The sequence below is a fragment of the Cryptomeria japonica genome, chromosome 9 (assembly GCF_030272615.1).
Source record: "Cryptomeria japonica chromosome 9, Sugi_1.0, whole genome shotgun sequence".
Classification (NCBI taxonomy): Eukaryota; Viridiplantae; Streptophyta; class Pinopsida; order Cupressales; family Cupressaceae; genus Cryptomeria; species Cryptomeria japonica.
In genome coordinates, this window is record NC_081413.1 from 353,601,614 (window position 1) to 353,615,361 (window position 13,748).

The window sequence follows — 13,748 nt, forward strand, 5'->3', positions numbered from 1 at the left end:
TCGCATTACACGAAGAACATCATCGGACAAGGAAAATTTTCAATGACATGCACAATAATCAATGCGAACCACCAATACACATAGAACACGATCTAGATATATTCACAAGCAACGTGAATTGCACCACAATAACTGCAACAACTCAGATTATCATCATCTTTTTACAAGAGCTCAAAATCACCATCATAACTGACTGTCAACTTGAAAGATTTGCTTGTGGATTTCCAAATCATGAACCAATCGAACTGAAGACACACATCAACGTCTATAACACATCCCACACATCCACAACTAAAGATATAGCAATTTCAGAGCAATACAAAGCATAACTCAGAATACTGAATAACATGAACAATTACATAACATCCTCAATGCCAGATCTCATAACTCGATCACAACATCATGCAGACCTCTGCAAATGAGAATGAACCATCTACATACAACATACCTGGAACCCTTTAAACCGCATCAACTCATCTGCAACACACAGGCTAAACCAACTCATTCCATCAAACTGCAACACTGTACTACACAAAAGAATATGTTAACATCCATGACAACACATCATTCCAACAATCTCCCCATCAACAATCTCCCCATATGTTGACATCAATGACAACATATCAGCCAATGTCCAACAAACGGGCCCATGGATAGTAAAAAGACTACTTATTTTTATGCAATCCGCTTAAATCATTTTGTAAATTATTGGTAATATTTTTTACAAATAGAATTTATAAGCAAACATATAAGCAAATTAAAAAAGAGAAAAAAAACAGTGAAGTCACTTGTCATTTTTTTCAATAAACTGTTTATTTTTAACCTTTTTTTTTTCATTTTCAATTTTTAAGTAGCCTAACTAGAATTTTACATGAGAACAGAAAATGAAACAGGGAGTAAAGATTGAAACTTGTTAATGTGCTTAATTTTCTCAAAATAAAACAAAATTCATAAACGTTTCTTAAATACACCATCACATTTATTATACAACGAAAGTTTAAAATCTCGAGAGGTCATCTGATATAGGCAAAGAATGGTAGAATCAGTGGAGTTTTGAGTAGCAGGCAATGGAGTGGAGGCTGGTGAAGGAATTGCTAACAGAAAATGCAGGATCGGAGGAGGTAGATGAATCAAGGGCGGTGTCAGCCCCCTATCTGCACCACCTCAAGGATCGCCTACACATGCGATCTCTCCAAATCAAAGATCGCGTCCACAACTACATCAAATCGCACTACCACGACTTCTTTAACATCATATCCGTGGCTTTCCATGCCTCTAACGAAGTACAAACCATATCCCAAAAATTGCACCAAATTTTCGACAAACTTAGCGATGGCTACAAGGATTTGGAGATTCCAATTGACAGTCAGCTTTGCCGATTGGCAGCTGAGAGAGCTTCTGTAAAGAAGGATTTGTGTGAAAAGGAGGAGGCACGCCGTTTAGTTTTAACAATATCGGATTATGTGAAGAGATTGGAAAATGCGCGGATAAATGTTGAGCAAGGTCATCTTATACAAGCTGCACGTGCCCTCCAGGAATTACGGATAGCATTAAGAGTATCGCAAACTTGGACCCAGGACGAACTTAGGGTCTCTTCAGATTTATTACAACCTCAAGCTTTCACCCTTCTCAAAATTGAGTGGGCTTCTTGTTTTTCCAAGGTTTTCTTATTATTTTCTACCAGCTCATTCTATGGGCATGAATATTTTTCACATTATAGAATAATGTTAAATAGCTTAGTGCACGGGCTACTTTTCTGAGGCGAGTAGAAGATATTTTTCTGCATTAAATGTCCAGGACTTTTTGGTGTCAGTTTATCCTCATTGAAACTTTGCTTTTGGAAGAGACGAGTTTGGAGTTGATTGTACTAAAGACTTATGGATTGTTGCTATATTGTATCATGGCAGTTGCAAGAGTTGCTTGAAGATCTGTTTAACATTGCAATCCGAGTTGACAATGACCATACAAAGTTGTGTGTGGATTTGCATTTAGAATGTGAAAAGTTGCCCGCAAGTTTTGGAGGCATTGATCTTGCTTCAGTACTAATGGCAATGGAGGTAAGCTACTGTCTTTCTTGTTGTCCCTCAACTGATATTTCTAAGATTACCTGTGAGCTAATTTTGGACTTATCTTTTCAATCAAGCTGTTAATTAAAATAGATGTCAGTTATGGTTTTTTCATTTTCTGTCAAATACTGTTTGATTATATTTTATTTTTTGTCTAATCATCTCCTATCTATTACAATTAAAAACTCAGATTTTTCTTGCATATGCTTCTTCTTGGCTCAATTATTGATTTTGAGTTTTTATATTCATGTAGATACACACATACAAGGAAGGAATCTTTTTTTTGGGGTCGGTAATAGATTTGTATATTTTATTGATAATAATAAAAACTTTACATATCAGGAGTCTAAACTTTGCCAAAAACTATGAAATACTACCCATAACAGTCACCATGCCACCCCAGAACCAGTATTCTAACCAGCATATCCCATAAAGCATTACAAAACAGAAGGCCATGATTCGGCCAGTCCAAGCAATCCCCAAAGACAAACCATAAGTCTTTACATAACAAAAAGCCATATTTCGGCCAGTCCAAGCCACCCCCAAATATACCCCAACTGCCATACTTGCCCGAGCATGCTTAGTGTCAAACAAAAAACCAGACCAGCCTGTCAAACCTTACCACTAGCAGAAACAAAATTTGTAGGGAAAACACAAAAAATCACCCAAAAAATTGAAACATTTTAACACAATTATTTTTTCTTTTTCTTTGACCCCAAAGGGCAGTTAACCTAGTGATCATTTGGATCAAAGACAAGGCACCGATTTCTGTTGTTCTTCACCACCTCCTGCCCCGAGGCCTGCTCCACTTCTTTCTCATGCAGAAAATCCTTGAGTGCACTCCACCCAATATGCCCTTTGGCACATCATTCTTCCTTGTCTGTCATGGTGCTCCAGCGGATGAAGGGCCGAATTGGTAGCTCAGGCTCCCCCACCTTTATCCACTCAGCTTCTCAAGCCAAGAACCCAACCCCTGGCTTGGCCATGGCAAGCAGGGATTTTATTCCATATCGCCAATCCTCCTTAACACATTTCTCCATCACCCAAATCACTTCCTCCTTGCCATCCAATTCCAAGCCCCATGCCATTACCAGGGAGGTAATGTCGACTTTGGTTCAGTACCGATGTTCGGCTCTCATAAATTCCTCTCCCAATATAATATCTAATATCTGCATAAAGTTGGGTTATTCAAATTTCAAACTTGAAAACACTGCACAACCTTATCTCCGTCACTTGGCCAAGGAACACCAGTTGTTGTTTTGTAGTGATAAGTGTGAAATTCGCTTCCATCCCCACAAATCTGCACGACCCGTCACCACCCTTACCTCCACTGTTCTGAAAGATGAGCCCAAGGAATGAAATGGCAGAGAAACGGATATAAAACATAGTCACACCCCCCGTCATTATTACACCTCACTTGCCATAAATAACACCAGGATGGCGGCGTACGAACACCTTAAAGATCGAGATTGAGATCTTGGAAATCATCCCACCGTTCACCCTTTTGCCCATCATTAATGAGGTTGCATACTTTGATAATGCAGCTGCCACGCTATTGCTACTCCTTGGGGTGTGCATAATTTTGTAATTTTTAAAAGATTTTAAAAGATTTCTAATAAAAACAATAAATTTAGTAAGCCTCCATGCAACTGCTTCATGTTTGATGATTGCATTCACAACGATCAAAGAGTCTCCCTCTAAATGAAGTTGCTTGAATGCCAAATTCTGTGCCAGTTTGATAGCCATAAGAGTTGCTTGGCACTCAGCCTCAATATTTGTGCCTTCACCCAATTTTTTAGGCCCCATTGCTAGAATGTTCCTGTTCCAATCCCATGCAACATACCCTACACCTGAAGGCCCAGGATTTCCCCTCGAGGCTCCATCAAAAATTACCTTGATCCACCCTTCTTCAGGTTTTACCCACTTAACATACTCCTTCAAGCTGAAACCTGGATTATCCCGAGTCGGCCCATTAACAGGCTACAAGGAGGGAATCTTACACAATAGTATTTTGTTGAAATCTAGACAGTGCATCGAGCTAGACTCTTTTAAAGTCTATGAGGGTCCTTGCAATTGGGTGTTTATTTAACTATATACTTTAATCCACTGTTGTCTCATCAATCTATTGTCTTTTGAACCAGATGAACACTAGTCTGAAGACCTAAATGAAACTGCTTCAACTTGAGAAAAACCTAGTAGACCGACAAATAAGAGCCACAAAGGCCATTGTGTAAGAACTATGTACAAAAATTTGTGCAAAATTTTCAAACTCAAAACAAAAAGTATTAAATTTCTACAAAAGAAGGGATTTTTATACTCCATGAGTTCATCAAACCTTACATAAATTCACGTAAAGCTAAATACCAAAGTCAGATTCAGATTGAAAATAGAAGAGATATAATCTTCAAATTATAGTAGCACTAGACTTGAAAAATCTGCAATTAATCCAGAGTAATCGCAACCCACTGCATTTGCTGTGCCGTTTCCCAAGTTACTAAACATTTTTGTGCTAGCATATTTTAAAATTTCTTTTGAATAGATTTCTAGAAGTTATATTTTAAGCTAGAATGAGGGGTTTTCTTTTAATTTATACCGTAATGAGGGTTTAAGTAAAAAACATAGGTCCCTTGAAATAACAGGCCATGCTCCATGATGGAATGACCTACTATTTAAGGTGCATATGTTTGAACATGTTCCAATTACTCTTTTTTTCTCAAAAGCAATCAATGCTTTAGATTAATGCTTGGGTAGCTACCATTTGGATCAGGTTGAAGGAATCCATCTCTTAGTGATTGGCGTCTACTATATTGAGGAGATGGTGGATGTTCCGTCCATCTCATTTTAGGGATTTACCTATTTTAATCTAGTTGAGGTACAGAATAAGGCTAATTCTTATAGGACTAGTTGAGAGGTGTGGTGCATCGGTGGAGTGGTTTTGGATAAGATTGGTTCACTTATGTTACTTCTTGGAGGGGAGTATAGTGGGGGTTATCTATTGAATTGGTTAGTTAATTTTTCACATGAGAGGGGAGTCACAAGCTTTGCGCCTCTAGAGAGCGTCTAGTTTGGGCAGCATTACCTCTGCATCAAGAAGCCCTTAAGAATTCATAGTTGTAGGGGGACTCATCATAACAAACTAAATGATTCTTGGGCTATCTGACTACTTAACTATCTTTGAGGTAATGCTCATTTTGGTAGGAAAAACCCTTTTGCACGAGTGGTGGTGATTCCCTTTGTAATGTGGATTTATCCTTGATTCATTGGGATCACCTGCAAACAAGCAACCATTAGGGTAGGACATTATATTTTGTTTTTAGCACCATGTGTAAAAGAATGTAATTTTTTTGTTTTGTAGTGGCACATGTATAGAAAGCACAAGTGCAATGCATATCACCTTGGGAATATATAAGATTAGGTTGGTGTGAATTAATATGAGCTTGCTTGAGATCAGTTACAAAGAATTTGTCATGTGTCTTATGTTGCTGCCTTATGTTTCCTTGTGTTATTGTGGATTATTGGATGTTATTAGCACAGCGTATATTTGTTGTAAGCCCCACTAACATGTAGGTGCAGTGCAACAGTTTAAGTTTAGCCTCAACCTAGTCATGCTTGCAAGTGAGATCTTGGACCTGGTGATATTTTCCTAAACAGTACCACCCTACCTATGCAATGGAACCCTCAACTTCATAAATTCTTCCATGGCAGTGACATCAATGGATGTCATTCATACCATGTATAATATCTTTATTCCACTATACTCAACTATCACCCCACTCCACAAACACATTTTCTAGCATCTTGGCCTATTGCACCATTGACCACATGCAATGAAGCTCCATGGCATCATCGAATTGCTCTCTTCCCATCTTGATCTTGGCACAATCTAGTTTGCGATCCGCTATTCTTGCCATACCTCAACTTGGGCCCTTAAGTGTATTATATTTGATCATCAGACTTGGTAAATACTGTCATGGCCCAAAATCCCCACTCCTCCTTTGAGTGGCTTAGTTATGATATGATTGGAAACTGTCTTAAATCCTAGATTCCAAAAGCTGAACACAATTGAATTGTGGAACTGATTGTGCTTAACAATGTTAAATTTAATATGTATTTTGATCAATGATAATGTTTAATTTATATTGAATTATTGATGCATAATTTGATGATGGATGTGAAATGCATGTTTGAATTTTCACGTGCAACTGAAAATCTTTTTCAATATGATATGGAATTCATAAGTAGGTTAAGTTGTACTTTATCCCATTTCAATGCCATGATGGTTTGGTTGGAGTGCATGCAGGTCATAGGTGATGTGGAAAGCCAAATAAAGTAGAAGGGGGGAGGACGGGGGGAGTTATTGTGTTCCATGGGGTAATCTGAGTGGTAATTGAGATGGTAATGAGGTGACATAGTGGCATTAACAAACTAGTGTGATAGATGACAAGATGAAATGTTAGATGGCATTGGATGACAAAGAGTGAATCTACATGGAAAAAGAAGGAATTGAGATATGGAGATGTAATCTCCCCTAGTAGGAGTCTGCCAATTTCCCAATAATCAACACACATTACTTAATATTATCCTGCCTTAAACTAATTTATTAAACTAGATAACCTTATTTATTCATAGTACAATTGATAGTGGCTATATTGAAGCCCCAATTTTTACTTCCTTTCTAATCCTCAACCTTGGATGGGGATTTACTTGTCTAGGGCGCGATGACACCACCTCCATAATTGGGCCCAAGTTTCAGGAATGTTTGTCCAGAGTGACCCATAGTAGCAAAAATTGACAAACCAAAAGTATAAGATTTTTTGAAAAAATCAAGAAAAAATCGAAAAAAAAATCAAATTTAAAAAAAACATAAAATTTTTTAGAAAAAGAGACAAAAACTATTTAAAAAAAAAACTTAAGAGCATTTCCATAGCATAATTACTTTTGGAGGAAAGAGTTCTTGGCAGTATACTTATGTGATTCTATGAAACATTATGCACAGGTTTGGAGGATTCTAAATGCCTAGGAGCTACATGCTGCATCCAATCTACTCTCCATCCAGCAGGGATTTGTATGGTATTGATATGGCCCTTTTGCAATTGTACTTCCTCGTTAAGTCCTCAATCATAGGGAAGATTATCTAGAATAGCAGGGTTGTTTGTATTGGTCATGTTGTACAAGTCCTGGACTTGGACTAAAGCGTATTTGAACTTGCCAAACATATTAAGACCATACAGGGAGCTAAAGATTCCCCAACAATTCAAAGAACCATGTCTGACTTCTGAGTTGGATTTATCTCGGGCAGCAACTGTAAGATTAGGATAATATGTGAAACACACAATGGATAAGGATAACAATGGATACCACAATGGCAAAGGGCCAATGATGGATAAGGATACCACAATGGATAAGGATAACAACGGATACCACAATGGCGACAATGGAGACCACAATGGCGACAATGGAGACCACAATGGCGACAATGGAGACCACAATGGCGAAGGGACAATGCTAAACCAACCTAGAAAACAAAACAGCGGCGAAGGCTGTTGGCCGAATGACTACGGCTTCTGAAATTATCTTAACAAAGGTTTACAAACAATTATCAATCTGCTTTTGATCTGCAGGGAAGATCGCACGAAGCGCTTATGTAGAGAGCATACACAGAAGGATAGAAGACTCTAGACTCTTAAGACTTTCTAAGACTTAACTTCTGATAACTCTTTGACTCGATCCCCACAATTCTTCCGCATTGGCTTATCTATAGGAAGATAGCAGGTAAAAAGGGGTCATAAGACTTGCAATACCGGGTAGCCAGGTTGAAAGGCGGTTTGTCGGTCATAAATCACCAACAGTGACAGGCCTTGTACAAAGATTCTTTAATGACTACCAGTGCTGGCGGATGATGAGCTGGATGTTGGTGATGGGATAGGTGGTGTCAATTCACCATGATCAAATACATCCTCCCAAGAAAGTGGTCTCCACTTAGCAATTAAAGTAACCGATGTCGAATATTCCAATCATGTCTGTCGTCATCATAAATCAATTGTGGAGAAAAATAAGATTCCCATTTAAGTCTCATCTTAGTGATGACACGTACACATACTTCTCTATGAAGTTTATGATCGGGATTTACTTTGTCAGGTCCAGCATAGCTGAAGAAATTTATCAACTGGCTTGTACATGGAGCAAGACATGTGATTAGCCATGTGAAGAAGGGTCTCTTGATAAGGTCAAGTAGTAAAAGATACTGATGGTCATTCTGGATCCTTAGGATTGAGAATTTGCCATAAGAATCATTTGTAATAACAGGATCTGAGATACATCCGAGATTGGCTAAAGTGTCTGCTGCATAAGCTGCACTATCCTGAAATTTGTGATTTACTCCCTTGAGAAGACATGTTCTTTGGGCAATATGGTGCAATGTTCTAAAATAGACATTGAATTCTTTAGAGAGATGAAATCCAGGATATGGAGGTGGATTAATTGGATTTTGCATAAATACTCCAAGGGGTTGTCTGCTCAGAAAATCAGCAACAACATTTTGTTTTCCTGGAATATGCTGGGCTTCATAACTAAACTGGTTCAAATATTCCTGCAAGCGAACATATTTTCCTCGACCATCCTTTCTACCATGGTCCTTTTCTTTGAATGTTAAGAACCTAGTGCAATCTGTTCTTATGACAAACTTCTTTAGATGCATTAGCTTAAGAGCAAATTTCTTCAGACAGTCAGAAGAAATCCATTTTTTCACCTCGGCTGGAAAGACTCCGCTGGCATATTCTGCAATATATTCCTTATCGTCCTTGAGGAAACAAAGATGTCCTCCCCATGCATGATTTGAAGCATCAGTATAAAGGATGAAATCCTCAGTTGTGGGAACATGTAATATAGGAAGATCCTGGATCTTATCTTGTATTTTTTTGACTGTATCATCATGAACCTGGCTCCACTGCTGCTTTCTCTTGGTGAGGAGTTGTTGCAGAGGGTCTCTATCAAATCTTGCATTAGGATAGAAATTATTTACATAATTTAATAATCCTAAGAATCCTTGCAGCTCCTTTTTATTTAAGGGAGGCTGAAATTCAAGGATCTTACTCTTAATATGAGGTTGAACCTCAAGTCTGCCTGAATTAACAATCATTCCTAAAAACTTGCAAGAGTTTGAGCACCATTGGATCTTGGAGAGGGACAAAACAACCCTAGAATTTAAAGCTAACCTATAAAACGTTTCTAGATGAGTCTTATGCTCATCAATGTTTTTGCTAAAAATTAAAATGTCATCAATATAAACACATAAAAAATCTTCACAGCCATGGAAGATCTTGTCCATCCTTTCCTGGAAGTATGAAGGAGCATTCATGAGCCCAAACAGCATTACTGTCCATTCAAAGTGTCCAAAGGGACAACTGAAGGCAGTTTTGTACTGGTCCCTTTCCTTTACCTTGATCTGATAAAATCCTGATTTACAGTCAAATTGGGAGAAAATATTAGAATTAGCAACCTTCTCTAATAGATATGATTTATCTGGTATTGGATAAGGCAAAGGAATTGTAATTGCTAACCATTCTTTTCTTTTTTCTTCTTTTTTCAGACTCTTTACATACCATAAATGCATAACAATTGAAATTAGATTGAGAATGAACAATATACTTCCCTTTGATAAGTTCATCGATTGCTTCTTGCATGTCACGATAGTAATGAGCAGGAATAGGGATCTTCTTGTTGCTTTTGATCTTTGCATCAGGCTGAAGTTTGATCTCCATTTCTGGCATCTCCTTGTCCCAAAACTTCTGAGGATCATCTGAGCATACATCTCTTATGATTGCAACTTTTAGTTCTGAGAGTGGCTCAACTGTCTGGATTTTGCTGATGGCTAGATATTTTTCTGAAGCATAGATAAGCCTTGGAGTACTTATCTTTTCACCATTCAGGGTAAACATAATATTCTTTTTTGTACAGCCATATGGAGTATATTTGTCAATAAAATTACCACCCAAGAGCACATCTACAGGCATTTGTTGCATGGCAAAGAAATCACATTTAAACCTTTTTCCTTCCAATTCTTCTACTTGCTGGTGACAGTATTTATCACATCGGAATTCATTGCCTTGGACATCACAAGTAGTATAGGTAGTTTTCTGCGTAACTTGTTTCCAATTTTGGAGGACTTGTTCTTTGTAGAAGGATAAGGAGGCACCAGTGTCAATTTGGGCATCGTATGATTTGCCATTGATAATAACACTAATATACTGTGAAAATTTGCCTATGAGAAAATGTACTAAATATTGAGGGTCTAATTGTAGTTGTGGTTTAGGTAAGACAGACATTACCATTCAAACATTAGCAGGATCCGTAAGAGTAGAAGATTCAGGAAGCTCATAGCTACTTTCATCATCAGTGTATTCTTCGTGAATTTTTGAGACAAAAGAATCATGGTTTGGGCCAGAATAAAAACTAGGGATATCAGGTTCTTCTTCCCCAATAATTACAGATGGATAAGACTTATCATTATATGGCACAGTTTTAGGATATGGGCGAGCTATGGAAAATTGGGATATAGCTTGCACGATGGGATCAAACTTTTCAGATGAAGATTTACAAAATTTTCTTCCCTTTTGTTCAATAGTGACAGGATTAAATACAGGTGGTTGTGAAAATGCCTGTGGAGGACATACCTGTGGAGAGGGTGTCTCATAAAGACTGAAATCTTGAAACTCTTCCTCAAAACTGTCAAACTGTGGTTCTGTTTGAAATGGTGGTTGGTAAGACATCTCTGGAGGTGCATAGTGACTGTTAAAGAATTTAGTGTATTGTTGTCCTCTTCCCTTTTCTTTATAGAATTGTTTTCCTTTTCCTCTACCTCTTCTGGTGTGGTTCATCAGGACTGTTGGGTTCTCATCATAGTCCTCTTCTTCTAATTGACGCTCTGTTTCCTGTAGGGTGGCTGCAAGATCATCAAGAGCAGCTACATCTTCTTCATCAGCAACTTCATCATATTCTTCTAGTATGGGTTCGTATATGTTGTCTTGAAGATAAAGATCTTCTTCTTCATCAACAACATCCCACCATGCTGCTGCAGAAGGATTAGAATAGACAGCTTTAACGGCCTTGTTTTTACAGGAGCAATCAGGAGCTTTGTGACCAGGTTTGTTACAGATATAATAGATGATTTTGTTGCTCTGAGGGCGAGGATTAGTGTGGCGCTTGATATATTTATTACGAGGAGCATAATAATTTCGGTGAGGGAAGGTACTGTTGTGACCATTTCACACATCGCCCCATTGCAAATGGGGACCCCCTCTTTTTGCTCGTTTTTCGCTCGCTTTTCGTTTCGCTTTTAGGATTTTGTTAGTCAGTCAGTTGTCTGGATTTAGGGTCAAACCTTAGGGTTTTAATTAACATCTTTTCAAGCCAGAATCCAGTCAGTTTTGAGAGCTTTTGAGCTTCCTTTCGAAGGATGCAAAATTTTGAATACAATGATTTCGCCAGAATGGTCTATTTTCAATTGGAATTTTTGAATGCAGAGCTTAAATTTGTCTAAGTATTGAAGATGAAATGTGAATTTTTGTCCAATTGAATATTTTTGACCAAATTTTGAGTTTTTTGATTTTTGATCCCGGGCATTGGAAATGATTTGTTTTCGCCTTGTGAAGTGATAAAATGTATAAAATCATGTTATTTTGGCCTGTAGGAGCAAAATCGCTCCTGTCCCTCAGTGAAGGACAGGAGCTCGTTTTCAAATATCTTACTATTCCTGCAGGGTCAAGATGAGTTACGAATTGGAAGTGATGAAGAAAGGCGTGATCTTTCCGTTGAATATAAATTGAAGATTTTCATGAACACGGAAATGCCTCCAGGAGAAAGTTCGCTCCTGTCCCTCAGTGAAGGACCGGAGCTACAAATCAAATTTTGCTTTGTCCTTGCAAGATTTCAACGACTTGACAATTTGAAGAGGTCCAAGGGAAGATGTTTTATCAAATGAATATAACTTGAAGAGCAAACATGAAGAAAAATGGTCCAGAATGCCAAAATCGCTCCTGTCCCTCAGGAAGGGACCAGGGCGAAATACATTGTAGCTCCCGTCCCTCTCCAAGGGACCAGAGCGATATTCTTCATAAGGCGAGATTCAGGCGAAGATCAAGTCAAGTTTATGTTTGATGGCAAGGAAGGAGGTGAAATGAAACTATTGAAGACAAATTGAAGGTTTTGAAACGTCAGCAAGGACCCTAAATGCTTAAGTTCGCTCCTGTCCCTCAGGAAGGGACCAGAGCGATTTTTGTTGTAGATGATTTTCTTGCCCATTTTGAGTGGATCCCAAGGCATGGATGAATGGAATGGAACATTGCGAGTCCGTTGAATATAAGTTTTGAAGATGGCGAAATGAAATGAGGCCTACAGAGCTAGAATCGCTCCTGTCCCTCTCCAAGGGACCAGGGTGATACAGTGAGTATGTTGCCTTTTCCTCAAGTTCAAGACCGTTCCAAGTCAAGATGAAGGGTGGTAAAGGCGTTTCGAAGTGTCCCAATGAAGAACGAAGTATCCAAAGTCGCTAAATTGAATGGATTTACACTAGGACCCCTAGTTCGCTCCTGTCCCTTGGGAAGCGACCAGAGCGATGTTTATTATATTGGCTAATTCATGCAAAAATCACGTAAGGTCAAGACTTCACAAGGTTGTAAAGGGTTTAAGGCGTCTTTTGAAGGAGATATACAAAAACTTCAAACGTAAAATGATCGTCAAATTGAATACAGAAGCTATATCGCTCCTGTCCCTCTCCAAGGGACCAGGGCGATTTATATGGAATCATTCATTTTCCTTCACGTTCATGCCAAGTCAAGGTCTTTCGGGATCACACAATGTATAAGGTGTCATTTGAAGATGATTTACAAAGGTTTCGAACGTCGAAATGTTATCAAATGAGCTATAGAGCCTATATCGCTCCTGTCCTTTGGACAAGGACCAAAGCGATTTCATCAAAAACATTCATGCTCCTTCAAAATCAAGACAATGCAAGGATTGGCGAAGTTAAGGATGTCCTTTGGAAGGCAATGAACGAAGAACGAAGATCAAATGTTTACAAATTTGAGCCAGGACATGGAGATCGCTCCTGTCCCTCTCCAAGGGACCAGGGCGATATTTGCCAAAACACATGATATCCTTTGAAGATCACGTTAAGATAAAGTCGCACATGGTTTTAAACATCATTTGGAAGGCGATGCAAAGGGAAATGGACGTTAAATATCACCGATTTGAGCTTAAAATGGAGAAAGACAAGGATCGCTCCTGTCCCTCTCCAAGGGACAAGGGCGATGATCCTTTAAACATCGAAATGTCTTGTGAAAAGCAAGTGGGACGAGCATGGAATGAACAAGCAAAGTTATTATTCACCATACAAGGAAAAGTTGATGTCAAAATGGAGAATTTCAAGTGAAAACATTAGGATCGCTCCTGTCCCTCTCCAAGGGACCAGGGCGATATTACATCCAAGGGCATCCCTTCACACATGCAATTCAATCAAACTCGAAGGACCCGACAAAAATGATGATTTGAACGTAGAAATGCAGAGGTTGAACGTCAAAAATGCAAAAATCGAGACCAACATGATGGATCGCCCCTGTCCCTCTCCAAGGGACCAGGGCGATGAGGTACGTATACTTCATTTTCAAAATATTTTGGCGCTCAAAT

At 38.6% G+C, this 13,748-nt stretch overlaps 1 protein-coding gene across 5 annotated transcripts in view; it reads left to right on the plus strand.

The window, feature by feature from the left end:
* The first annotated feature begins 965 nt into the window (after positions 1-965).
* LOC131029698 (centromere/kinetochore protein zw10 homolog) overlaps positions 966-13,748 on the plus strand; it is a 211,385-nt gene continuing 198,602 nt past the window's right edge. For 3 of the 5 annotated variants that reach the window (XM_057960297.2, XM_057960299.2, XM_057960298.2), the window contains exons 1-2: positions 966-1,661; positions 1,908-2,057. In XM_057960297.2, the coding sequence (XP_057816280.2) occupies positions 1,068-1,661; positions 1,908-2,057 (744 nt within the window). In that variant the 5' untranslated portion in view covers positions 966-1,067. The remainder of the gene's footprint in view (positions 1,662-1,907; positions 2,058-13,748) is intronic. The other 2 variants (XM_057960296.2, XM_057960295.2) reach the window with 2 other exon arrangements.